This window comes from Spinacia oleracea, chromosome 3 (assembly GCF_020520425.1).
Source record: "Spinacia oleracea cultivar Varoflay chromosome 3, BTI_SOV_V1, whole genome shotgun sequence".
Taxonomy (NCBI): Eukaryota; Viridiplantae; Streptophyta; class Magnoliopsida; order Caryophyllales; family Amaranthaceae; genus Spinacia; species Spinacia oleracea.
In genome coordinates, this window is record NC_079489.1 from 113,456,504 (window position 1) to 113,481,806 (window position 25,303).

Here is a 25,303-nt window from a genome sequence, read left to right on the forward strand (position 1 = left end):
ATCTCCATCTCCCCCTCTCCTCTTCTACCGCCGATCTCCCTCTCTACCCTCTCTACCCTCTCCTCTTCTACAGCTGATCTCCCTCTCTACCCTCTCCCCTTCTACCGACGACGGCTGAAGTGCTAAAGGTTGACGGAGATTTCAAATCTTCCGGTCGGTGTTAGCAGTCAACGGCGGTCCGCGGTGGTGGTGGTGATTTGGGATGGGTTACTTTTTTGATAAAATTAACTTAGTAACTAACCTTATTAGCGGTTTTATTTTTTTAGAATTTATTTTTACAATAAAACAAATTAATAAAAAGATTTTCAAATAATACAAATATTACAACAAAATCAGAAAAACTAATTTTTGACAAAAAAAAAGATAAATTAAAAATAATTTTAAGGTGGTCTTCAATAGGAGTATCACCTTAGAACAGTACTAAGATTCCAAATGAATATAAGTTACCAGACGCTACCTTAGCTCTTTGACCTCTTCGATAAATGGACAATTTTGTGCCAAAAAAAAAAAGATAAACGAACAATTTAATTGGTCAATGTTAGAATCGTTTCTAGGTTTACTTTGTTTTTTTTTTTGTTAAAGTTACCGTGTAGTTGAAAAATCTTCAACTAGTAGAAATGAGATATTCCTTGAATTATCCCTCAAATCAAACTCTTGCATGACAGATCTTTAAACAGAGTACGAGAAGCATTCAGAAGTATGTATGACAGGTCACGAAGATTTTAACGTTCTGCGTCTAAAACCTTAGTACATTGCAGCTTTTAACCAAATACAAATAATTCTACCAAATAATTCATCCTAATCAAAGCTTATTTGTGTAATTTAGACGGGCGATCCACAAGCTAACACATGGGTTACTTGTCATCCTAAAATTTAAGGAGTATTATTATATTTTTGTTAGCATGAATCATACTGGCAAGTTCCTTAATAAATGAAGAGCTAGAGTCCAGTGAGGATTTTGTGAAAGGATTATTCTCCTTAGTATTGGCACTGCTCCAGCAGCTAATATTGCTGAATGATTCTCACTGTCCATACTCAGATTGTATAGAATGGCAAGCCCAGCTTCAACAGCTCTCTTGCTACCTTGTTCTAACAACTTCACTAAAGGAAATATACCCCCGTGGGCAGCAACAGCTCGAGTTGTATCTACCACACCTTCAGAAACTATCCTGTTAAGTTCTACCACAGCAGCCTCTTGGGCATCAGCTGAGAAGCCAGTTTTTATTTGCTCAACTAACCGTGGAACAGTCTCATAAAGTGTAACATCGGTGGTAATTGGAGACTCAAAAGGACTTGACAAGAAGCTGAGCCTAACTAGGCATGCTGCAACCCATTCTTTGAAATGAAGAGGGATATCTGATTTAAGAATCTGCCCAAGTAATATGGTGAATTGATTTGAATCAACAGTCTGACGGAATTGCTGGTAATCAAGCAATTTCGTCAGCAATCTTGAAGCTTGTGAGACAGCAACCCCAACCTCTTCAACATAAACCACATCAGGCTCCTCTTCCTCTGCAAAACTTTTCGTAACTGCCAGAATGTAAAACAGGAGGCAGAGTCAAAAATTGCCAACAAAGACTTTGTAGCAACCAAAACTATTGATGAAAAAATTACTTGTAGGAATATCAAAGGATAATTTGGTCTTTAATCTTCAGAGAATGTGTGAACACAGATTTGAAGTTAGTGCATCACGTTGCAAAATATGCAGAATTTTGGCATGCAAAGTGTGCTAGAGGTGCAATACATTGATTGATTATTCAGGTGTTGTTTTATATGAAGGATGGTATAATGCATCTCATATTAGTAACTTTATTAAGTTCAATTAAAAAAAAGAAAAAAAAAATACTGTTGGTAGTACATTAACTTATTCCCCTGTTCTCTCCATCTGATTTTGTAATAAACTGATATTTCTGATTACAACTAATTTTCTCTGGCAAGTGGTTTGCTTATATGCGATAAAGCCAATAATTGGTTAACTAATTTAAGCAAACAAAGCTGGTATATTGAATATTAATTTTTGAAGTTGAGCAGAACCGGGCCTAGTATCCTTGAATAGTCTAAACTCCTTCCATTTATACACCTCACGACAATAATGGCTGCACGCCTATAACAAGGATTATAAAAACTTAAGTCACTCAAGGTATTTAAGCCTCGATGGAAACGTAAGCTATGTCGTAATTATATCTCTTCTGCTTTATCCCTCAAAGAAAAAGTATTGTGAAAATTGATCTGTCATAAAAAAGCAACACCAATATCATTACCAGATATTCTAGGCTTCCAATAAATATCAATTCATAACATAGAAGGCTCAAGAGTATTATACGGAGTACTAAGCAAGCTTTAATTATAGAAAAAATGGGTGAGATGTAGTACTCTTCTTCTCCCTACCCAGAAATCTCTAAACACTTTACTCATCCCACTCTAACCTCAAACAATTATCTCCTTTACCTTTCTCTCATTTATTTTGTGAAAAAGAAGTACCTTCACTTCATCTCAGCTTCCACGTGAGCGCGTTACCATTTTTCTTCTAATCAAACTGTATCTGCTACCTCGAATTTTTCTAAGGTAAACTTGCTGGCAACAACCTTTTTCCTAATTACTTTTGCGGCTTCTGCAAACAACAACCTTTTTGACACAACAGCATTTACAACAGTACTGTTTTCCAGGTTTAGGTGAAAATTGACTAATTCCTCGCCTGAGAGTGATTGAGTGACTGAAACGTAATAAAAAACAGCTTCCTCCCCTCTCCCTCTTTCATTTTATTAGCCTAATTATGCAGAAATTTCGTCTCAAAACTACTATTTCCTTCCTTTCAACCCATAGTTTCTTTTGCTCTTATCCCCTTGTAAGTTATTGCTCATTTCTATCAGGCTCAGGTGCAATATGCCCTCTATAACTAATATAAAAAAGCCTATGAATCACCAATTCATCTATTTGAGTCATTTCAACCTAATTGGAAAATTGTAACAAATATATGCTACAGAATATAAGAAAAGCAAAGTTCAGTTTTGAGTTTTGACCATCTCCATGAGACCCAAAGAAAGCTTCCCTGTAGACTATTTTTTGTTTTCTCTATGCTAGATCGGAGGAGATCAGCTACAGCATCTAGACGAGAACAAAAGTTATTCTAAAGTGAAGAGGAGATAGATTTAGATCCCCTCCCCTCTTGCTCCCTCCCTATCTATCTCTATCCCCTTCATTCTAAGGGGTTGTCTGGAAATGAGGGTAAAATGGGGGGAATGACTAGAGGAGTAGTAATTTCTTGGCGTTTTTAATATTTGGATTGAGGGAGAAAGAAAAGGAAGTAATATATTCCCCTTATTTAGGGGGTAAATAATTCTCCTAGCCCCCCTAGGGTAGCGACTAGTTATATAAAAACAAAACTATGTTATAAAAACATAGTTTATATAAAAACAAAACTATGTTTTAAAAACAAAACTATGTTATAAAAACAAAACTACGAAGTATATAGAAACAAAACTGCGATGCGTACGAAGATGCATATAAAAACAAAACTAATGTTATATAGGAACAATTTTTCGCAAAATTTATATATAGAAAAGGGGTAGAAATCTAAATTACGAAGTATATTTTTGATTGAATTTTGTTTAAAAGTTTTAAATTTAAATATGATTTATTTGTGACAATATGAAAATGTGGCATAATAAGATACTTGATAGAAAAAAGTAAATTATGTGATTAATAAGAGTATATTTGGCTTTGATTAAATGTTGATTGTAACAACTTCTACGCTTTTATTTTATTGTATAATTAATGTTAATATAATTTCCATATACTCCGTAGTATTAAATTTGATTGGCTAATTTTCTTTTATGCATTTTTTATTTTATTTACAATTAATGTTAATATTATTCGTCCGTAGTATTTTAGACTATTCTATAGGGAACACCAAAAGATCATTTTGGATTATGACCTCAAGAGTAGAAATAATTCATCCTCTTTCCATCAAAAATAAATTCCTCCTCCCTCTCACCGCAACCATTTTCTCTCTCCACCATCACTGACTTGTCCACCACCATCATCCATGTCAGTTTGTCGCTGCCGTCAACCCTTGTACTAGGGGAGATAAAGACGGCTTGAAAGGGCATCACCACCAGTTTCCTGCCGCCATCAAATCAGCATCCATCATCACCACCACCGTCGAATGCTCATGGAAGACACTTTCTTAGGCCCTAAATTTGATTTGTCAATCTACAGCCTCCATCATCACCTACAATCCTCCCTTGTTCTTTCATTCAATTTGGGTTTTGTAGATCTAAACAATTTTGTGAGGAAATTGGGAAAACAATCGCTAGAGTTGATATTAGCCTCGGATTTCTTGCATGTTGATATAAATTTGGTTACACACTTACACTTACACCGCCATGGATGGTGGTGCTTATGAGTAACCTCCATTGTTGAAGATAAAGATTTTGGGCAGTGAGCCTTTAAATATTTGGTTAGGGGGTAAAGATTATTAATGAGCCAAACCTCTAGAAATGAACAATTACCCTCTAAATAATTTACCCAGTATTATCTACTCATTTATTCCTCTTTTAATATGTTCTTTCAATCCAGGTGGCCCCTAAGAATTATTGTTTTGGGGGCAACTCTTGTTAGTATTTCAGGCTATGATCTGCAGATGGTCTTCCAAAGTTCCAATATCTCTTTCAAACATCAATATCTAAAATTCTCCTACTATGCCTGTTTATCTGCCTACATTTGTTGTTAGAGAAAGGAGGGCACTATAGACAAATGGTCCATGGAAAAGTCTCAATCTTCTTTGAGACTTTTGGTTCCAACATCCAAATTAAATAGGAAACAAGGAATGCACAAATGGTTCAACAGATTGAAGGATTCAACATAGAAAATCCTCTTAAACCATAACCAAATTAATGATCTCTCCACTTCTGAATTCAAATGATTCCGTATATTATAAAGAGCATGACCCTTCCTAATCACTAAATCAAAAATCGGGGCATTGAAGTCAAAACGCCAAAAGGAGATGGAAAAAGATGGGAAGAAGCTGCTCCCCTGCCTCCCGAAATACATTTTTGAATCCTCGTTACCACTCAATATCTGGCCAAGGAAGAGACCAGATGAGGTACCTGATGGGAAATGAAGGTACACACAGAACTAAGAGACACAAATATCTACGAAGTCATTCATTCTCATGAAGGTGCTCAGATTTAACTTAGCTTAGACACCATTACTGGAAGGAAAAAAGGAAGAAGAAAGTGATTTTGATTAATAAGCTGGAAATTACAGAAAAGTGGATATTCAAGCCCATTAAAACTCTTAAGGGTTAACAAAACTCCCGTCAATATTCAACATATCCTTCCTATTATTTTCTTTTTATATATAGCTTTCCTCTAACTAACTAACTAACTAACTAACTAACTAGCTTATTATTCAAGGCACTAATAACTGAATCAAAATGCCTACCTGAAGTGCTCTTCCCTCTCAAACTGATGCTTGGAGAAGGATACACCAAGAAACCAGATAGTTGAAAGAATAGCTACATAATAGAGACCAACTAAAAATATCACTCTTGCCCAACCAAACTGTCCACCTAGAATAGAATTCACAATAATTTCAGGCATAAATGACTAGGTAGACATATTCAGTTTGATGGAGGAAGTAGCTCCTATACAAAGCAAAGTTGCTTCCATACCTCTTGGAACTATTTGTTTGAAGACATCTATCAAAGTAGACTCGATTTCTGTTGCAATAATGGTGTCCATGCATGGTTCAATCATACTCCAATATTCAATGATCGATGTAACTTTAGTTTGTAAACTTGGGGGTGCAATCTTCAAAATATCAACAAGGCGATCAGCTAGTGCAGAGTCCAGCATACTTCCACTGTAAAAATAATATAATTTAGCGGATAAACAACATAAATAAGGACACAACTTGCACAAGGTTCAAAGCCAAAGGCAAGGTTGGAATTGCATAGCCTATTATACTATTCTGACTCAAGATTTTATGAACTACATGGTTGCTGAAGTTGCAGAGAGAAATCTGTCCCAAATCTTGACTTCCGTCCTGTTCTCAGTTCAAGAACCCTGTGTTTCTAGCGGCTACTGGTCATGGGTTAGACCAAGGTATCTGGGGTAACTTTAATCAATCAGTATGATTTACTTTTAATCCTACTGACCGTTCTTTTTGTGCAGCCGTTGCCATGTCCAAGCTTCCTTCTGTTGAGAAAGGTCAAGTCGGCACTAAGGAGTGGCTGACTCAAACGGTGGAGCAAAAGCTAAAGGGGATCGTCGGAGGCCCACCGGCAAAAGTGAGTCCCTTGTTGTGAATTACTTTATATTTTTAGTGCTTCTTCTTTTTGGTGTTTTCTCATTTTCCTATCTTTTGGTTCGCAAAAAAGTGAGAAGGGTCAGGCCACCCCTAAGCGCAAGGCGGAGGATAAGATGGCATCTGCTGGAAAGCGTCCAAAGGTGAAGGCTAGGATTAAGCGGCCTAAGAAGGAGGACACCGCTGAGGGGTCAGCCGACTCTCCGGTGGAGGTGGTTCCTATGGCAGTGACACCTTTGAACCTTTGAAACAACATCCTCCACCTGAAGGCTCGGCAAGAGGGGGGGACGCCAGGCGAGAGGTTGGTCCCAAGAAAGGGGTCCCTTCGCCCTCCTCCGTCGAAATTCTCGACGGGGAGGAGGAGCCCTCCAAGGCTCACACTCCTGGGCCGTCTCGTCAGAGGGCCAGAGAAGACGCTCTAGGGCCGTCTCATCAAAAAGGCAGGGAGGACGGCGGTTAGCCTTAATTCTGCTTTATATCATTGCTTGGTTGCTAGACAATTTCATTGAAAGCCCCTTCTACTTGTTTCAGGCATTGGCGGAGGAGAAGGTACGCAACATACCCCCTTCGAGGAACTTCTCCTCAAGGGACAAGGCCAAGATCATTTCAAGGCCCTGCACAAGGAGTATGTGGAGCAGTTTCCTGTGGCTGCGGACGTCCAATTTGGAGCCATGCAGGCGGCCCTTTTGGATGTAAGTGGGTTGACTTAGTCCATCTTTCTTTAAGACTTGTTACTATGCTTAGTTTTAAAAAGCGAGAAGCGCACCGAAGCGCACAAGGGCCCTGGAGCTAAAGCGCAAAGCGCAAAGCGAAAGCGCACGCTTTTCGTAGGTGAAGCGCACCTTAATTTCTAAAAACCTTTAAAATCATTTCTAAAACAAGTAGAAAGACTAGAAAAGGAAAAGGAAAAGCAAACTTGTTTCTTCATGCTTATTATAGAGCAATATCATCATCATCTTGACTTAGGATCCATAGTGTCCATTGATCTCATTGAAGGTGTACTTGACCCCCCATTGGTAGCCATCTCAATTAGTACAATAAATATAGTCCAATAAAACCTGAAATTTTATAAATAAACAATGTATTAAAGAAAGGCAAACCTGAAAAAAGAGAAAATGGCAGAATTGCATAACTGACATTGGGCAGGGGCATACGGAGTATAGAACAAAAAGTAAAATAAAAGCACGTATAAATTAATAATAAAAACAGCACCAATGAGTAATTAAAAAAAAGCAGAACATTTCTGGAAAAGGAATAAAAAGAATAAAATAAAAATGCAGGAGTTTTATGAATTATAATTACTCCGTAAAAATAAAAAAGCGGGAGTTTTATTAAAAAAAAGCAGAGATTTCTGGAAAAAAGTAAAAATAAAAAATAAAAATGCAAATACAGCCAGTATAAGTGTCACGAATCGAAAAGATGAGAGAAAAGAAATAAAAAAAAAAGATGGGAAAAGAAGAGGAACAAATAGAAAAAAGAAAACTGAAAAAGAAGGGAAAAAAAGAAAAATCGAAAAAAAGAAGACATACCTTAAGATTCCGGCAAGAAAATCGGCAGTGATGGCCGGAGAAGACCGCTGGAGAAGATGGAGAAGGCGAGAAGCTGGAGAAGACCGCTGGATATCGAAGACCAGAGCAAGAGAAAACGGCTAGGATTTCTAAAAAATCCCTAAAATAATGGGGAATTTTTTTCTCTCTCCTAAAAGCAGTATTCTGACCAGGTAAAAGATAAAAACCAACTTCAAAAAAATCTTTTTTTATTTTTTAAAAACAGTTTTTTACAAAATTGCGCTCAGACCCTTTGAAGCGACCGCTTCCTGCGCTCTTCGCTTCCAGAGAAGCACACAGAAGCGCGCGCCTTTTGTAGGTCGCTCCGCTTCCTTCAACAAAAGCGTTTACAGCTGCGCTCCTCTTTGCTTCTCGCTTTTAGCGCGCTTTTTAAAACTAAGTTACTATGTCTAAAAAAATTTATTCCTTTTGGTAGTTGCTGATCAAGGCCGAGGGCTTCAAGCGTTGGCACCTTACCGGCCAGCTCCAAAAGCAGGTGCATTTGGCCACCAATGCCGAGGACTATGCTATGGTGACGGTGGAGAAGGTTCGGCTGGAAATGTAGGAGACTATTGAAGCTCAAAGTAAGGAGCTTGCCGTCCTGCGGAGTGACAATAAGAAGCATTTGATCAAGATAAATGAGCAAATACATGCTATTGAAACTCTAAACACGCCCTCTCTGCCCAATCCTTCCTTCAAGAAGCCGAGGCCAAGGTTAAGGAGGCGGCATCTCTGCGGCAGCGAACGGCTCATTTTGAGGAGTTGGAATCTGCTGCTCAAACCGAGGTATCCAACGTTAAAGCTGAGGCTAATTTAGCCGCAGATGAGACGAGGGAGAAAACTCGTCGTGCTTGGGATGCTTGCATGGAAGAGTTCTCATTTGCCTGGTTACGTGGCAGATAGAAAAGCAAGGCGCTATCATTGCTGCTGTCCCGTCTTCGAGGAATCCGATGCTGAAAGTGAGAGAGAGAGACTTCTGCCCAACCGACGACAAAGCCTGTTGCAGATGACGGTCCAGATGATGTGGACCTGCCGCCTCTGCCAACTCTGCCGCTGCTCAAACTTAGCTCCTTCCTCTCTCCTCTTTAAAATACATGTTTTTATGGCGCTGTGAGCGCTTGTAATGGATAATGTTTATTTTTGCGCCTTCGTGCGCTTGACAGTTATAATGCCGGGGGATTTTGTAAAAGATAATTTTTATTTTGTTTGGATTTTGCGCCAGTTTGGCGTAGACAAGTGGTGCTTCGTCACCTTTTATCTTTCATTATGGCGCATTTTAGGCGCTTTTAAGACTCTATTTTTGTGACTTTAAATGCCTTCTCTGTACCTGCATGTTATTGTTGCCAATAGTCGTCTACTCTTTGCCCCAGAGGAGACGTTTTAAGTTTATAATAGTGACCCCCATGCCCAAGTTTATTTTTTATGATTGATTGACGCAAGTCAATCAATCAGTATGATTGCCGCTGAACTTGGGCATGGGGCAAACTGATTAGCATGTCGTCCTGAGATTTTCAAGCGAATCTTGCATTTAATTGACGGTTATCCGTCAATTAATTAGTATAATTGCCCCTCACTTGAAATTCTCACTGAAGTTTAATTTTTATGGGAGCTTGCCTTCCTCGTAATGAGGAAACGGCATAGTTTTATAGTAGCGTGGGAGTTGTTTCTTATTTGTTAGGAAAATGACATTCGATTAGGAGAACGCTTTGGGGGTTTGCCCCAATAAAAATTTGGAAGCGGCATTTTTATGCCGCAGCGCAGAAGAGTATTTCCTAAATGCTAATGAAAAGACGTTCGATTAGAAGAACGATTTGGGGGTTTCCCCCCGTCAATATTTGGAAGCGGCATTTTTATGCCGCATCACATAGGAGTATTTCCTAAAAGCTAATGCAAAGACGTTCGCTTAGAAGAACGTTTCGGGGGTTTGCCCCCGTCAAAATTTGGAAGCGGCATTTTTATGCCGCAGCACATAGGAGTATTTCCTAAATGCTAATGAAAAGACGTTCGATTAGAAGAACGCTTTGGGGGTTTGCCCCCCCGCCAATATTTGGAAGCGGCATTTTTATGCCGCAGCACATAGGATTATTTCCTAAATGCTAATGAAAAGACGTTCAATTAGAAGAACGCTTTGGGGGTTTGCCCCCGGTCAATATTTGGAAGCGGCATTTTTATGCCGCATCACGTAGGAGTATTTCCTAAATGCTAATGAAAAGACGTTCGATTAGGAGAACGCTTTGGGGGTTTTGATAGGTGATCAGCCTATACTTGTGCTAATTTGGGCCACTTCTTAGGCTTCAATCGATTAGCCTTTTTATGACGTGTTGTTAATCTGGGCCAATCCTCAGGCCTTTATTCAATTAGGCTTGGTGTATTTGAGTTAGTTATGTTAGTTTTAACGTGCAAATAATGAATAATGTACGAAATAAGCAGAGTAGTATTATTTATAGCTTTGTAAGGCAAATTTAGCCAAGTAAAAGGGAGACTACTACTCTATAGTGACTGTCAAAGGTCATTAGGTAATGATGCTTCAAGAGAGGACGAAGTCAAATACTATCTAGACGAAGTATTTCTTTAGATTGTCTGCATTCCAAGTTCGCAAGATAGGTCGTCCATCCATGTTCTGAATGCGATAGGTTCCGTCCCCGACTTCATCATATATTTCGTAAGGCCCTTCCCATGTAGGAGTCAACTTACCCTGCTCAATGGCCCGTCCTACAGATTCCATTTTTCGGAGGACGAGTCCCCAACCTTAAGTACTCGCTTGGAGACTTTCTTGTTGTATTCCCTCGCCATCCTCAACTTATACAACTGTTGCCTTAACCCAGCATTTCCCCTGACCTCTGACAGGAAGTCTAAGGCAGTCTTCATCATTTCCCAATTTGCACTTTCATCATAAAGCATGACTCGGAGGGTCGGCTCACGCATCCCTATAGGAAGAACAGCCTCTGCGCCGTAAGCTAGTAAGAACGGGGTTTCTCCCGTGGAAATTTTCGCCGTGGTACGGATTGACCACAAAACATTTGGCAACTCATCAGCCCATAGACCCTTAGCGTCGTCTAACTTTTTCTTCATTCCCTCGGAGATAATTTTGTTGAAGGCTTCAACCTGTCCATTAGCTTGTGGCCGCCCTACGGAAGCAAAGCAACTGTGGATTTGTCAAAGACTATAGATTGCTGCACTCCGAACCTGGTAATGAGATTTCTCCAAATAAATGCTTTTACATCATATGGTTTGATGTTTTTGAGGGCTTCGGCTTCGACCCACTTGGTGAAATAGTCGACTGCCACAATAACATAACGCCGCCCCCCGGAGGCTGCAGTGTATGGGCCTAGCAAATCCATCCCCCCATTTAGCAAATGGAATTGGAATGGTAATGGGTGTTAGTGGTTGAGCCGGCTTGTGAACGAGATGAGCAAATCGCTGACATTTATCACATTTCTGAACAATAGTTAGGGCATCTTTCCTCAACGTAGGCCAATAGTAGCCAGTTCTAATTGCCTTTTCATACCATTCCACAGCTCAAACCAAGAACTTCTTTTCTGCAGCTTAGCGGCTAGGCGATGGTCGTCACGAAGCGTTCCGTCAGCTTTGTAGGCCACAATGGCATCCATCTATGTGGACGTACGGTCAAGAATTGCTACCTCAAGAGTAGGAGCACATAGTTCTTGTTCAATACTCCGCTTTTCCTTGACTTCCCAAAATACATGACGAGGGGTGTCACAAGAGGCTGAACCGGCTAACTTAGAGGCTGAACTGGCTAACTTAGACAGAGCGTCGGCTTGGTTGTTCTCTGTTCGAGGAATTTGCCTTGCCTCAAAACTCTTCAAGTGTTCAATCTCTTGATGCACGGCTTGCGTATATTTGATCATGTTGGGATCCCTTGCTTCATAATCCCCATTTACCTGGCTCACATGAGGTGCGAATCTGACTAAGCCAGTAGTATTTCCTGTGCTCCGGCTGCTTTACACATTTTAATGTCAGCTAACAGTGCCTCATATTCAGCTTCATTGTTCGATGTTTGGAAATTGAATCGCATGGCATATTCATATTTGTCACCTTCAGGGGACTGACATATTATACCGGCTCCACATCCATTCTGAGTGGACGAACCGTCAACATAGACTGTCCAATGGGTCTGCTCATTTTTCGCAAAAACCGGCCTTGTCATTTCTGTAATGAAATACGCAAAAGCCTGCCCTTTGGTAGCTTTTCGGGGTTCACACGAGATGTCAAATGCGTTCAGCTCAGTTGCCCATTTAAGCATTCGTCCTGCAGCATCTAGCTTGGTAAGAGGCTACTTCAAAGGTTGATCCGTGTATACAACGAGCTTATGTGCCAAAAAATAAGGACGCAGCTTCTTGCTTGCCATGAAGAGCGCAAGTGCAAACTTCTCAATTGGAGGATACTTTAATTCAGCAGTCTGTAGGACGTGGCTCACAAAATAGACAGGAAGTTGGACTCCCTCTCTCTCCATTAGTAGTACAGCAATCAGAGACCACTCGGAGATAGTCAGATACACATACAAGATTTCACCTTGACGGGGACTGACAAGCCGTGGCAATGTATGGAGGTGTTCTTTCAGTCGAACAAAAGCAACTTCAGCCGACTCTGTCCACTCAAACTTTGAATTTTTCTTGATGGTGCCAAAAAAGTAACCTGCTCTCGATAAGAATCGTCCTAACGCGGCCAGGCATCCGGTCAGGCGTTGGACCTCCTTCACACTTTTCGGAGACGTCATGTCTATTACTGCATGTACTTTATCAGGATTGGCTTCTATCCCCCCTTCATCAATGAGGAAGCCTAAGAACTTGCCGGCTGTTACCCCAAAAATACATTTCTTCGGATTCAACTTCATCTTGTATTTTCTGAGTGTCTCAAAAGTTTCCCTCAAATCGGCAAGGTGATCTTCACGCCGCTTGTTTTTCACAATCATGTCATCAATATATGCCTCAATATTCCGCCCCAGCTGATTGGTAAAAACCGTATTAAGTAGTCGTTGAAAAGTGGTCGGAGCATTCTTAAGACCGAATGGCATTACTTTGTAGCAGTATAATCCCTGCTGTGTAACAAACGACGTTTTCTCCTGATCATCCAGCCAGAGGGGAATTTGGTGAAAACCAGAGTAAGTGTCCATGAAGGACATCATGGCATGCCTGGCAGTTGAGTTTACTAGACGATCGATCTTTGGTATGGGGAAACTGTCTTTTGGACAAGCTTTGTTCAGATCTGTGTAGTCTACACACATCCTCCATGAGCCATTCGGCTTCGGTACCAACACAACATTTGCTACCCAATCTGGATATTGGCTTGGGCGAATGAAATCAGCATATAACAACTTCTGGACCTCTTCGGCCGTAGCCTTGTTTCTTGCTTCCCCATGATTTCTCTTCTTCTTCTTCTGACGAAGAGGTTTTAAGGTGTCATCTACATTAAGCTTGTGGACGGCTACACTTGGATCAATGTCCGACATTTCTTCCACAGTGAAAGCAAAGATGTCCTGAAACTCTCTCAAGAGGGTGACAATTTCTTCCCCAGCTGATCGTCAAGAGAGACCCCTACTGGTACCGTCCGATCCAGACGTGCTTCGTCGAGTACAATCTCATAATGCCCTCCAACCGGCTCAGGCCGCCTGGCTTCCATGTGTGTTGTGGTGATAGTGAAAGTTTCTTTTTTGACTTTGACTTCTGTCTCATCTAGTTTTCTTTTCGAGTCGGCTTTACCTTCATTGGTTTTGCCTGCTCCCCAAGCTGTAGGGTTCAGGGTGGTTAGATAACAATATCTCTAGCCTGCTGCTGGTTGCCATGAATGGTGCCAACTTGACCTTTATCACAAACATATTTCATTAGCATGAGGTGAGTGACGACTACTGCCTTCGTCTGATTCAGAGTGGGTCGTCCCAAGATGATATTGTATGCAGTTAGGTCCTTCCAAAAAAAAACCGGACATTCAAGTTTCAACTTTGGTGTCGTCCGCCTACTCGAAGAGGTAAAGTAATAATGCCTTGAGGATGGATTACGCCGCCTTCAAATCCAATGATGGGAAAGTGAATTTTCTCAATTGTCTTGGGATCATGTTCAAGACGATTCAGGCATGCCAAGCTAATAATGTCTGATGAACTTCCAGTGTCTACCAGAATGTGTCTTACTTTAAGGTTTGCTACCTTCGGTTCGACGACCAAGGGATCGTCACGAGGAGTTGTTATTTTCCCCCTAATGGCTTCGCAAATTTCCACCTTTGGAAAGTGATCCATTGGTGCCTTTCCAGATAGCATTACGTGGCCCAGGCGGCTTGCGTAATCTTTCTGACCCCTCATGGTCGGGCCCCCAGCAGCCAGGAAGATGACAACTACACACTCTGGTTCTGTCGTTCTCATCACGACGGTATGAAGGAGACTTGCTCTTTTATAGAACTTCTTCCCGTTTCCCCCTGCATTTGTGTTGAGGTATGCCTTTAAAAACCCTTTGGCTGCCCGTCCAACTAGAGCCCGACGCAAGCTCTTACAATCCTTTGTATCATGCCCCACGTCGCAATGGAACTTGCAATAGAGAGAGCTGTCACGAGTTTCAACCGGTGACTTCATGGGGAATGGTCGGTCGATCTCATACTTGTTATTGACATCTAGCAATATGGTGTAGAGATTGGTGTTGTACTCAAATTTTTCTTTGTCATAAGGTCGTTCTCTTTTTTGCCCCGACAATGAATTGGTCTGATATCCCTTGCCTTCGATAGCCCATGTCCCATTTGGACGATTGGTCTTTTTGTCAGACTTATCCTTGCGCTAGGGGTGGCCGACGTTTTCCATGGTTCTTAAACTCTTCTTGACTAGGTCAAATTTGAAGGATCCCTTTTTGAGTGCTCTAAAGAAATTATCAAAAGCTACTCCATCCGGCAAGTCCGGAATTTTCCCTGACACCAAATTGAAACATCGCACATAGCTGCGAAGGGATTCATCTTTACCCTGCTGGATGCGTCCTAAATGCATGCTTGTTTTCTTTTCTTCCTTGTAGGCCATGAACCTAGCAGAGAACAACATTTTCAATTCGGCAAAAGTATTGATTGTTCCTGCCGGCAATTTCTCAAACCATTTTGAGGCGACACCTTTCAGAGTGGCGAGGAAGTATTTGCACCAAGTAGCTTCAGTGGTTCCTTGAACGTACATGTGATGACGGTACGCCAAAATGTGCACATCAGGATCTGAGGTGTCGTCATAAGCATCAATGGCCGGTGGCTTGACCTTAGGCTCTTTTGGAGCGTTCATGATATCAGCACAGAAGGGAGTAGTATAATCAAGTATCAGGCCGGCTACTCCTCGCTGAATGTGACAGATTGGGTCTTGTCTCCTGCCATGGGAGGATTTCCGCCGCCCACTATCAACATGGCTCTTGGTGGTCCTAGTGGGACGGCGCGAGGGATCAGCGAGAGGTGTATCGTCCATGACTGGAGTGGAGCCTGTGTCTGATAGTTCAGTCTCACTTGGTCCGTCAAGTTGAACCACATGCACTCTTCTAGATGGCCCTGGGTCGGGCCGGGCAGTCGTTAAGATCCGACGCGGACCCAGGGGTTGAAGTGAAGTCCTTGTCTACACGAAACGCTTGTCTCGCTCGTCATTCCGAGGTTGGTCCTGCCGCCAGATATTGGACCTGGTGGTTCCATTGAAGAATGGTGTCCCCGTCCCATGAGACTGGAAACAGATGGTTCTGATTTCATCTTTGAGTGTGTCCACCTACGCCTTGAATCCAGCTAAGATGTCCTTGAGCTGCCAGCTGAAACTGACAAATATGGGTTTTCTTCCATGATGGTGTCGGCATCTTCCCTTAGGTGTCCACCCGGCGGAGTTGGGTTTTGGCCAGCGTCTTCATCCTCAATTATCACTTGTTCTGGACGCGGCTGCTCAGGCGGGGAACTAGGGCGAGAGCCTTGTCCTGCAGGAGGTGCATTCCTATCGTCCCTCCCTCGAGGAGGACGTTCATCAGCCGTGGCGGCCCTATTCGGCTCATCATGTTGAGCGCTTGGTGAGTCACCGAAGTATTGGACGTCTACCATGATACCTTACCTCCCCATAGACGGCGCCAAATGTTGTGGGAGTTTTTCCAATAGTTGATGACGGGGAGGTATGCGGTTCCACGTAATGCGTAGTCCAAATCCCGTCGGGTTACGTCACCTGCAAAAACAAGAATATTCCGGTAGGAATATTCCCTCTAATGCCTAAGTAAGATTAGGGTTGTAAGAGAGAAAGAATATGAAATGTAGAGAGAAAAGAAAGCCATTGATGTCATCAATAGTGAGGTATTCTAGGTATTGAAACTTGTGTCCCCTTTTCCTTGGGAAAAGGGGTATTTATACTATTTACCTCTTTGGGGGAAAACTCTAAAAATGAAGCATCTGATTGATTAATTGATGGTGAAAGGACATGTGTCCTTGTTCCTTGGGCCATGGGCCAAAGGGGAATAAAGGACATATTACTTCATTCATGACTCATTAAAGGAGAGATTTAGGTGCCATGTAGCTTACCTAGGTGTCAAGTAATGCCATGTGGCACAGTTTGATTGGGCCACGTAGGCCGTGTATTTTTACCCACATCAGTTGCGTCACATCAATGGTTAGAATTGCATAGCTTTACCATAGTATTCTGAGTTTATGACTCATGATTTCATGAACTTCATGGTGGCGATCACATCAATGGTCATGATGGAGTTTACAAAACGAAAAATACATGCCTGTGTATAAAATATATAAGAAAACTATATTCTAAAACTCTTGCTTAGAAATTTACTCTATGATGACTCTACACACATACAATGATCAAGCTGGCACAAAATATGCACACATGCATTGCTAGCAATTTTGATTCAACAACTAGCTATGACCTGCATCCCTATAGCCCAGAGTCCTTGCAGCATTTGATTTAGATACCTTTGCCAATATTTCCTGCCAAATGTTAACCAAATGATCCACAGCTTGGAGTAATTCTCTCTTTTATCCCCCCCCCTCCACTCTCCCAGAAACGAAAACCCCCTACTTAAGAGAATGAAATTCAATATCGAGGAGGATCTTTGTACTCGCACTTCCTATAAATACGGGATTAAGGCACTGGCTAAGTTTCCCCTGTCTTCCATATCTGAAGAATTATTCATTAAAATTTTGAGTTAAAAATTACAACACAACCTTTTCCAGTCTATAGGGGCACTCATCTATGCTTGTCTCTCCCAAATTCCTTACCTAAAACCTTTCACGCCTGCCCTTGCCTAAACTATTCGCAAATTAAACCAGAAACGTACCCTATCGGTGGAACTAGACTTGATTAAACTCTCACTACTTCAGAACATTAAAAATAAAATAACTATGCAAAAAGACAAAGAGAAAATCCACCTATAAGTTTCTCTTAATACAGAAGCAATAAAGGGAAGTTACACCGGACAATACTTCTACTGTAAATGAAAACTATTGCATGGATTTGGCTGCATGAATAACAATAATTAACTCGTGAAACAAAGGCTTGCATTCCAGCAGGGACGCAGGATCAAGAAGACCACAAGCATATTCATTCAAACACTTCAGGTGATAATTGAATTTTTGTGCCCGAGTCAAGATGAGCTTTTCAGCTCAAGACTCGAATCTAGCCCTAGGCATAAAAATTAAAGTTCACCTCAGCTAAAAACTGGAATTCACCTCGAGAGTTAACATCCAAGCAAACGTTTATTAGGTCATAAGATTACTACTTTCAGTTTTATCCATATACTTTAAGATCCTCGTAAGTGTTCTGTAAAGTCTATAAAATTAATTGCCAGACAACTTATAAAAACTGAAAATACAACGTTGGACATAATTCGACCATGACCACAAGCCTTCTAAGTTGGGTAGCTAGGCTTATTAGAATCTCGAGGCAAACTCAATTAGCTCACGGGGTAGGTAGGGTTCATTATCACCCTTAGCTGAAACATAGTTTCACAAACTTGTAATGTGGAAAGTGGAAATAAAGAGTAATGAATGTAAATTATCATTTTGTGATAGGCTTAGACGTCAAAAAATGGAGAGCTATGTAGGTGATATTGTTCATGAAAGTTTTCTTTCTTTGATTAATCCAGACTTCTAATCCAGTAATTTCTTTGTTCTTTTCTTTCTTTGATAAACCATACCGATTTCTGTAAGGATTGTGATATGCACTTATGCTGGAATCCCAACTTTTATAATAAGTGAGTTTCTTTGTTCCCCATGTAAGCTACGGAGTACACAGAAGACAGAGATCCACTCAATATGTAATCATTGTAGATATCATCAATATTTAAAAGATAGGGAAAACGGATTTCTCACTGATGAAGAAATCAATTTAAAATGTATAGTAACAAGAAAGAATACAGCAATATCAAACCAGTCAATAGAAAACTTGATTCTTACACTTCCACCTTCTTTCTGCCAAGTTCTGGAGTAATATTGTAACTGCTTGAATCAACTACTTTCGTTGAACCATTAACAGGTCCACTGTAAAACTGGAGTCAATCTTACAATATGTAAGTAATATATAATTGCAAGAGGGAGCAGCAGTTATAATTTACTTCCACTAACCTTTAGTTTCATCTGTTTACTTGGGTCCCATATTCTTGCAAGAATGCTCAATGTCTGCATTTTTTAACACCATAGTCAAATTAACAATCAGAAACATAAATCTGTCAGCAGAATGTGTGGAAATGGAATACAGACAAATCAACTATTACCTTTTCGATTAGGCTTTCAGTTGTTTTCAAGTCATTAAGTATATTGATCAAAGGGTGTGTAACACCCTCTGCCTCCATTGTTCCACAAACATCATTGCTGCATCAAACAGACATATGGTCCAGAATCAATACTTGGCAAGCATGTAGAAAAGTAATCTGAGATTTATAATTAAGGAAAAAGGACTATATAAATGCTTGTTCTTCAACAATTAAGACAGTTTTGAAAACAAAATAAAAATTTGGTGTATAGAACACCAACTTATTCGCGCATAAAAGAGGGGGGGAGGGGGGATATGTTTATAGATTTAGGGAAAACAGTGCGAAAGATCAGTTATTAATCCAACACATCCTTATGAGCAATATTTTAGGAAACCAAACTTTAATAAGAAAGTTACATCCCTTTAAGACCACATTCAGTTGGGTGGAAAATATCTTTTTATTGATGATATGTTTAGATGTAGGACAATTACTATCAAAATTTTAATTGATTCTTAGATGTATGACAATTCCTGTTAAACTTTTAAAATCTCTCATCAAATGGTGTCTTTAAACAAGTTTCTTCTTTAGAGCACTTTCTTTCTTCTTAGGCCTTTCTATGAAGCTGCTTTGGAAGGAGGCTGGGTTATCCAGTAAGGTAATAGTTGTATTCCTTTCTATGAAGCTGCTTTGGAAGGTGGCTGGGTTATCCGGTGTTTCTTCTTTAGAGCACTTTCTTTCTTCTTAGGCCTTTCTATGAAGCTGCTTTGGAAGGAGGCTGGGTTATCCAGTAAGGTAATAGTTGTATTCCTTTCTATGAAGCTGCTTTGGAAGGAGGCTGGGTTATCCAGTAAGGTAATAGTTGTATTCCTTTCTATGAAGCTGCTTTGGAAGGTGGCTGGATTATCCGGTAAGGTAATAGTTGTATTGAAGCACTCCCTTTATATCTGTCAATAGATAACAGTAAGGAATCTCAACTTTAAAATGTTTTGAAAGACAAAAATGGAGAGGGAGGAGAACAAGAAGTGAATACAAGTGGAAAGAGAAAAGCAGCATAAAGAAGAAAGATAGACAAGCAGTGAAATAAGTAAGCTTTGCTGATGCAAGGGGTGGAACTTGGGTTCAGGAACGTGAGACGAGACAGTTTTATTAGACTCATTGCTGCTACATTACATTACAACTTTACATAAGATTTCTTCAACAAGTTCACATTGATCACTTAATAGAAAATAAAATCAAGTTAATATTTTATTTTAGTAATGTCTTCCTAAGTATGTCCATTTCCGATGGAGCCAAAGATTCATTTGTTTTTTTGCGTGTGGGATGTAATGGACTAAATCAAAATGGCTCTTAAAACCTTTTTGCTTCCTTTCTATGAAGTAGAAGATGATCGTCCCGCTGTCGTCCCGTTATCGCTTTTGGGTCAATCGGAAACAACCTCTCTGCAATTGCAGGGGTAAGGTTGGGTACACCCGACCCCCCCTTACCCCGCTTCTTGCGGGAGCCTCTTTGAGGCAATGGGGTAATGATAATGAATGTCTTCCTACGTTGTATGTATTTAGGTTATCTTGTGTGATCCTTGTACAGCTAGGAGCTCGTGAGGGATTCTTCTATATTCTAGCAATCAGGTTACTGTTTTGACAACATATTTGATATTTCAGTCTCTACAAATACTGCTGCTCCAATTATCTTTTTCTGAAGCAGATGTATGTTAACTTTGCAACTGGAATGGAAGAAACCACATTGTACCTGATAGACAGCTTATCCAATGCACTCAGGACAGATGACCTCACTGCATAACTGTTGTGGCTTAAAAGGTGAACTAGACGCTGCATAGCTCCAGCTTCCCTGAATGAGGTGCGCATATGTTCATTTACTGCTGAAGCGGCAATATAATCAGCTGCTTTTGCGATGGCTATTTCATCTTCCAGCTCAAGAATCAGTACCATACGTGCAATACCATCCTTCCATGGAAGCAACGTCTGGTGATAGCTACTAGGGAACCCGCTCTCCGACTTACTCTCATCTTCAGTTTCTATGGCCCCAATACGAGCTAAAAATTGCTGATGTGTTCTCCCAACTATTGCATCCATCTTGGACTTGTCTATTTTGTCAGTATTGTCTTCAATATGTAACCCAAGTAGTAACTCGGAAGCACCAAATCTCGAAGGGCTGTTTGAGCTCCGTCTAAACTCAGTACCATCAGGAAGTGAGGGCCACGAGTACAAGGTTGGCTTGAAAGAAGCATAAGCAGCAGAACCGACCAAAGGTACAGGAACCAATCCTTTCTCCATGACAAGAATTTTGTAGTAATCATCTTTAACAAGCTCGAGTAAAGCAGTTTTTGCTTCTTTTCTTATGACTTTCGATCCTTCCATTTCATTTGTTAGAAACTTGGCCTGGTATAATTCAATAGTAGCAACGCGGTTAATAAACTTCCCAATCAACAGATGGATAAAGGAAAGGTAGTCGGCAAAATAACAACATCGTCAACATATGCAGGTTAAACTACAAAGAGAAACAGTGTCAAACAAACGCACATAATTCTGCATAACAAGTTAAATTTTAGAGTCTGAAATTGGGTCTTAAGAAGCTAAGTTAAACAGGTTCCCCTGAGATAGTAGCACAGCATAGACAATCCACAACGCAGATAAGAGAAGAGGTTTTTTTTTCCAATAATAAAGAAAAGAGGTTATACCAACCTTTTAGACAAAACATGTTACCAATAATAACCGAGTAAAACAGAAGAGGTCCAGAAATCCTATAACAAGGTTAATGAAGGGTAAAGGGAAATAAGTTTTACTAAAAGAACAGAGCGTGGGGTGAGAAAACAAGCTTCCCTGAAAAGGAGAAGCAGGAGAAACAGAACAGAGGCATTAAACTCTACAAGATTTTCTTTATCCACCTATGACTGTCAGATATTCCCTTCAAACTTTCTTCCCTATGGTTACTCGTGTTACAAGTCCAAGCTCTTTTCCTATAAATCAATTAGTTCATCAAACAAGAGAAACACAAAGGATTTATCTGGTTAAAAATACGCGAACGGTTCAGATCTTAAGCAGAATCTTTAAATAGAATATCGCGATTCTATCAACAACAACAACAAAGCTTTAGTCCCAAAATGATTTGGGGTCGGCTAACATGAATCATCATAGGAGATCTTCAATGTGACCAATCAAACAAGATAGGAACGGGAAGTTAAAAAGAATAAACAAGGAAGAGGGGGAAAGTGAAAGTAATGAAAGGAAAATAAGAGGTAAATATATATATTACAGAAAAAAATTATTACAAGGGATAATAAAAATAAGTAAAGTTTAAAACGAGAAAATTAAAAATAAATACAATAAGTACATTTGAAAATAGCATATAAAAGTAAGGATTAAAAAAATAAAAAATAATAAAAAATAAATAAATAAATTTGCAAAACGCAAAAAGTTAAGAGAGTTAAAATGGAAGATATATAAATCAAATAACGTCATCAACATATATTCTCTCCATCCACTCTGTCCTATCAACGCCGTATTTTCCTCAATCCCAAGTATCAATCACCTTCCTCCAAGTTTTCTTAAGCCTTCCCCTACCCCTTGCAATCCTATCACTTTGCCACCCTTCTAGTCTTCTAACATGGGCATTATTTGATCTTTCTTCTTACATGTCCAAACCATCTTAAATGATTTTCTACCATCTTAAACTCAATCGGTGCAACCCCTACTTTCTTCTTAATAATCTCATTCCTCAATCGCCGTGGACTGTGTGTGCTTGTGTAGTTGTGTGTGTGTGTTGTCTTAGACACATATTGAGTCATATAGCTTGAATTTATCTCACATATTGGTAACATTTTATTAAAAATATGTTTAATATGAGTACTTTGAGTGATAGGATACAATGTCCGGCATTAAGATATCTTATCCTTTGTAATTTTGTAATATGGTGCTTTCCCTCGTCATTACTATTTAAGGAAATTCTAGATAACCGCAAACTAAAATTGTAGCATACAGAGTGGTTTTCCACGTCTCCATGTAATTGTAGTAAGGTATCCACGCGTGTTATGGAGGTTGGCCAAAGGATAAGAACACCATGGGGAATGACTCCATAATCTGTTACGACTCTTGTGAATAGCTTGGAAAAATAAGTGGATAATTAGTTAGAGCAGAAAGGGAGAAAAGAAATGAGAAGATCCGTAAATAGGAGAGATTAGAGAGAAATCATCAGAATATTGTCGTGTTTTTACTGTGGGGGTGTCCAACCACTCGAAGGCATAAGAATAAAATGTTGAGTTGATGATTTAACTGCACCATTACTACAATCAACTATCATTCTCTGTAGTCTCTCTTTTTCTTAGATTCAATCTTCGTTTGATTACACCTATTCAAATTCAAATTCAAATTTCCAGTCAACTGCATGGGGATTTCTTATGTAAGGTGCATGTGCCCACGCATCTACAACTCTACAAGTGAAGAGACCAACATTTTCAAAACAACAACCAAAATGAGCAGCTACATATATGGTTTCAATACTCCACTTTGAGTGGAATCTATCTCCTTCAACTTCTATATAACCTATAAAAGTCAGAATTCTCGCCAGTAAGTCAGAGCATAGAGATGATACCATGAATACAACCCCCATTAAGATCAGAAAACAAGTCTCACCAATCTTGGAATAACATCAGCTTCGACCATGATATTGTGATTAGGACGACTCAATGCCAAATTTGCCAACACTCCACCAGCTGCCTCAATTACCTTCATGTCCTCATCATCCAAGAACTTTACAAGTAAAGGCAAAAGAGCGGAGTTTGCAATCTTCAGTCTGTACTTCTCATCTGCTGTCAAGTTCCACAGCATACATATACTTTGTTTTTTTACCTGTAGACAAGAGCCATGATGACTTCTTATTACTGCAGAACACTAAACACCAATTGCAATAGTGAAAAACAACATGTGTACCTCAGATGTCAAGGAAGGCCTCCTTAGTACAACAGTTGTCTCTTCTATGGCCCCACTTTCAGCTACAATATCTCTGTACGCATTGACTGAAGATATCATTCTTAAAAGGCCTGCACCAGCTTCACAAGCATTGCTGGAATTGGATCTCAGAAGATGGACAATGAGATTTACACACCCGCGAAACTGCATAACTTTATCAATGTAATGCTTTCCACCTAGAGAGTATTTCCAAAGAGAAATCACTGCTTGTTCTCTGTCAAGAGGATCATTGTCCAGTCCAAGCATTCTTACTAGCAATGGCACATAATTTTCATCAGAACTTGACAAGCTATCAAATGTCGCATCCGCATCCTAACAAGCCATTCAAGACATGAGGTCAACTATTAAGTATTAAGTACAGGTAAATCGAAGAAGCGTCTTCTAAGAAATGAAACAAAATGACCTCATGACTATGTGCATAAAGAACAAATTCCTAAAATCAGGACCAGGAATGGTACTCCTAAATCAGGAGCAATACCGGTACATCACTCACAGCTTATTTAACCCCATCATACCGTATGGCGCCAGCATTTCTAGTCACCCCCAGCTAAACAAAACACTAAAATAGGTCATGACAGTTAACATAGCACCCGTAAAATCAAACAGCCCAGTGTCCCAAACCCAGAAGGATAGGTTTTGTTATTATCCAACCCCATGCAACACAAACTTCCAATGTCCCCGATAAAACAAACTACTTATCCAGTAAATAACAACATATTGTTAAGCAAAACACGCTCTAAAATCAGGGAGAAAGAGAGAGAGACAGAGAGAGCCCATAAAATTTTAACATATAATTAAGCATGAAAATATAGAACTTACAGAAAGTGTTGATTGTTGAGGAAAAGAATCAGCATCACCGGTGGCCCTGAAAACAACAAGAGAAAGGCAAGGGCATTTTCTGGGGTTGAAGAAACGACAATGGAGATTAATTTTCAAGGGTGGGTTTAAATGTCTTCTTCTTTGATTCACGGTTACAGTTTTCTCGAACAAGGAATATCTGGGTTGGGATTGAATTTGGTTAATTTTAAAGTTGAAACAGAAGTTGTTAGGTGGGATTGTTGCCATCATTTGAGCCGACTGAAGCTGAATAAACCAACAGGGATTCGAAGACTAAGAGATAATATAATGATGATTGCTATTGCATAATTGCATTAGCCATCAAAAATGTGAATTTGATTACAGAAGTAGAATGTAAGTTCGTGGGGTAGTAACTGGGAAGTTGAAGCAGCACACTGCACAGTGCACACACAAATATGCAAGTACCACAATGCCACGGATTGTTGTTCGTTAATGGGTTCTTCTAGAGAGCGCTTTGGATAAGTTTAGGGATGTCAGTGGGGCGGGTTTTATAGGAGACCCACCCCGCATCCGCCCCAAGTAGGTGGGGATGGGGGAGGTTTGGTGGGTGATAGGGCGGGGATGGGTACAAAAGTTGTACCCGCCATGGGTGATGGGGCGGGTGTGGATTTTATGTTGGACCCGCCCCATCCCCGCCCCGCCCCACCCCATCCCCGCCCGCCCCATTTCATATGCGCCAATCCGACTCGGGTATTGTCCTTTTACCTCGGTTAGTGAACAAATTGATGTGACTTGCGTGGATTGAGATTGATTACTTCAAACTTAATTAAAGACAATTATGATGTATTAGAAGATATTTTTTTTTTGGATTTGTTTGTGCGGGAGTACTTATTTTCCATTATATTTGCTATATTCAATTATCAGGTATTTTTTTGATATTCTTTTTCATTATAAAAAAAACTAGGCGGGTATGGGG

At 40.1% G+C, this 25,303-nt stretch overlaps 1 protein-coding gene across 2 annotated transcripts; it reads right to left on the bottom strand.

Moving 5' to 3' along the window:
* Positions 1–679: 679 nt before the first annotated feature.
* On the bottom strand, positions 680–24,842 carry LOC110792034 (uncharacterized). 2 transcript variants are annotated; one of them, XM_021996830.2, is made up of 10 exons: positions 24,349–24,839; positions 23,491–23,841; positions 23,194–23,409; positions 20,294–20,943; positions 18,569–18,665; positions 18,420–18,473; positions 18,252–18,343; positions 5,675–5,865; positions 5,446–5,572; positions 680–1,530 (listed from the first exon to the last, which is right to left on the bottom strand). In XM_021996830.2, exons 1-10 carry the CDS (start codon positions 24,595–24,597, stop codon positions 1,497–1,499), a joined length of 2,061 nt encoding a protein of 686 aa, XP_021852522.2. In that variant the 5' UTR covers positions 24,598–24,839; the 3' UTR covers positions 680–1,496. The 2 variants fall into 2 exon arrangements, with proteins under 2 accessions (XP_021852522.2, XP_021852521.2); XM_021996829.2 differs by lacking the exon at positions 5,446–5,572 and having other exon boundaries at positions 24,349–24,842.
* Between the last annotated feature and the right edge of the window lie 461 nt (positions 24,843–25,303).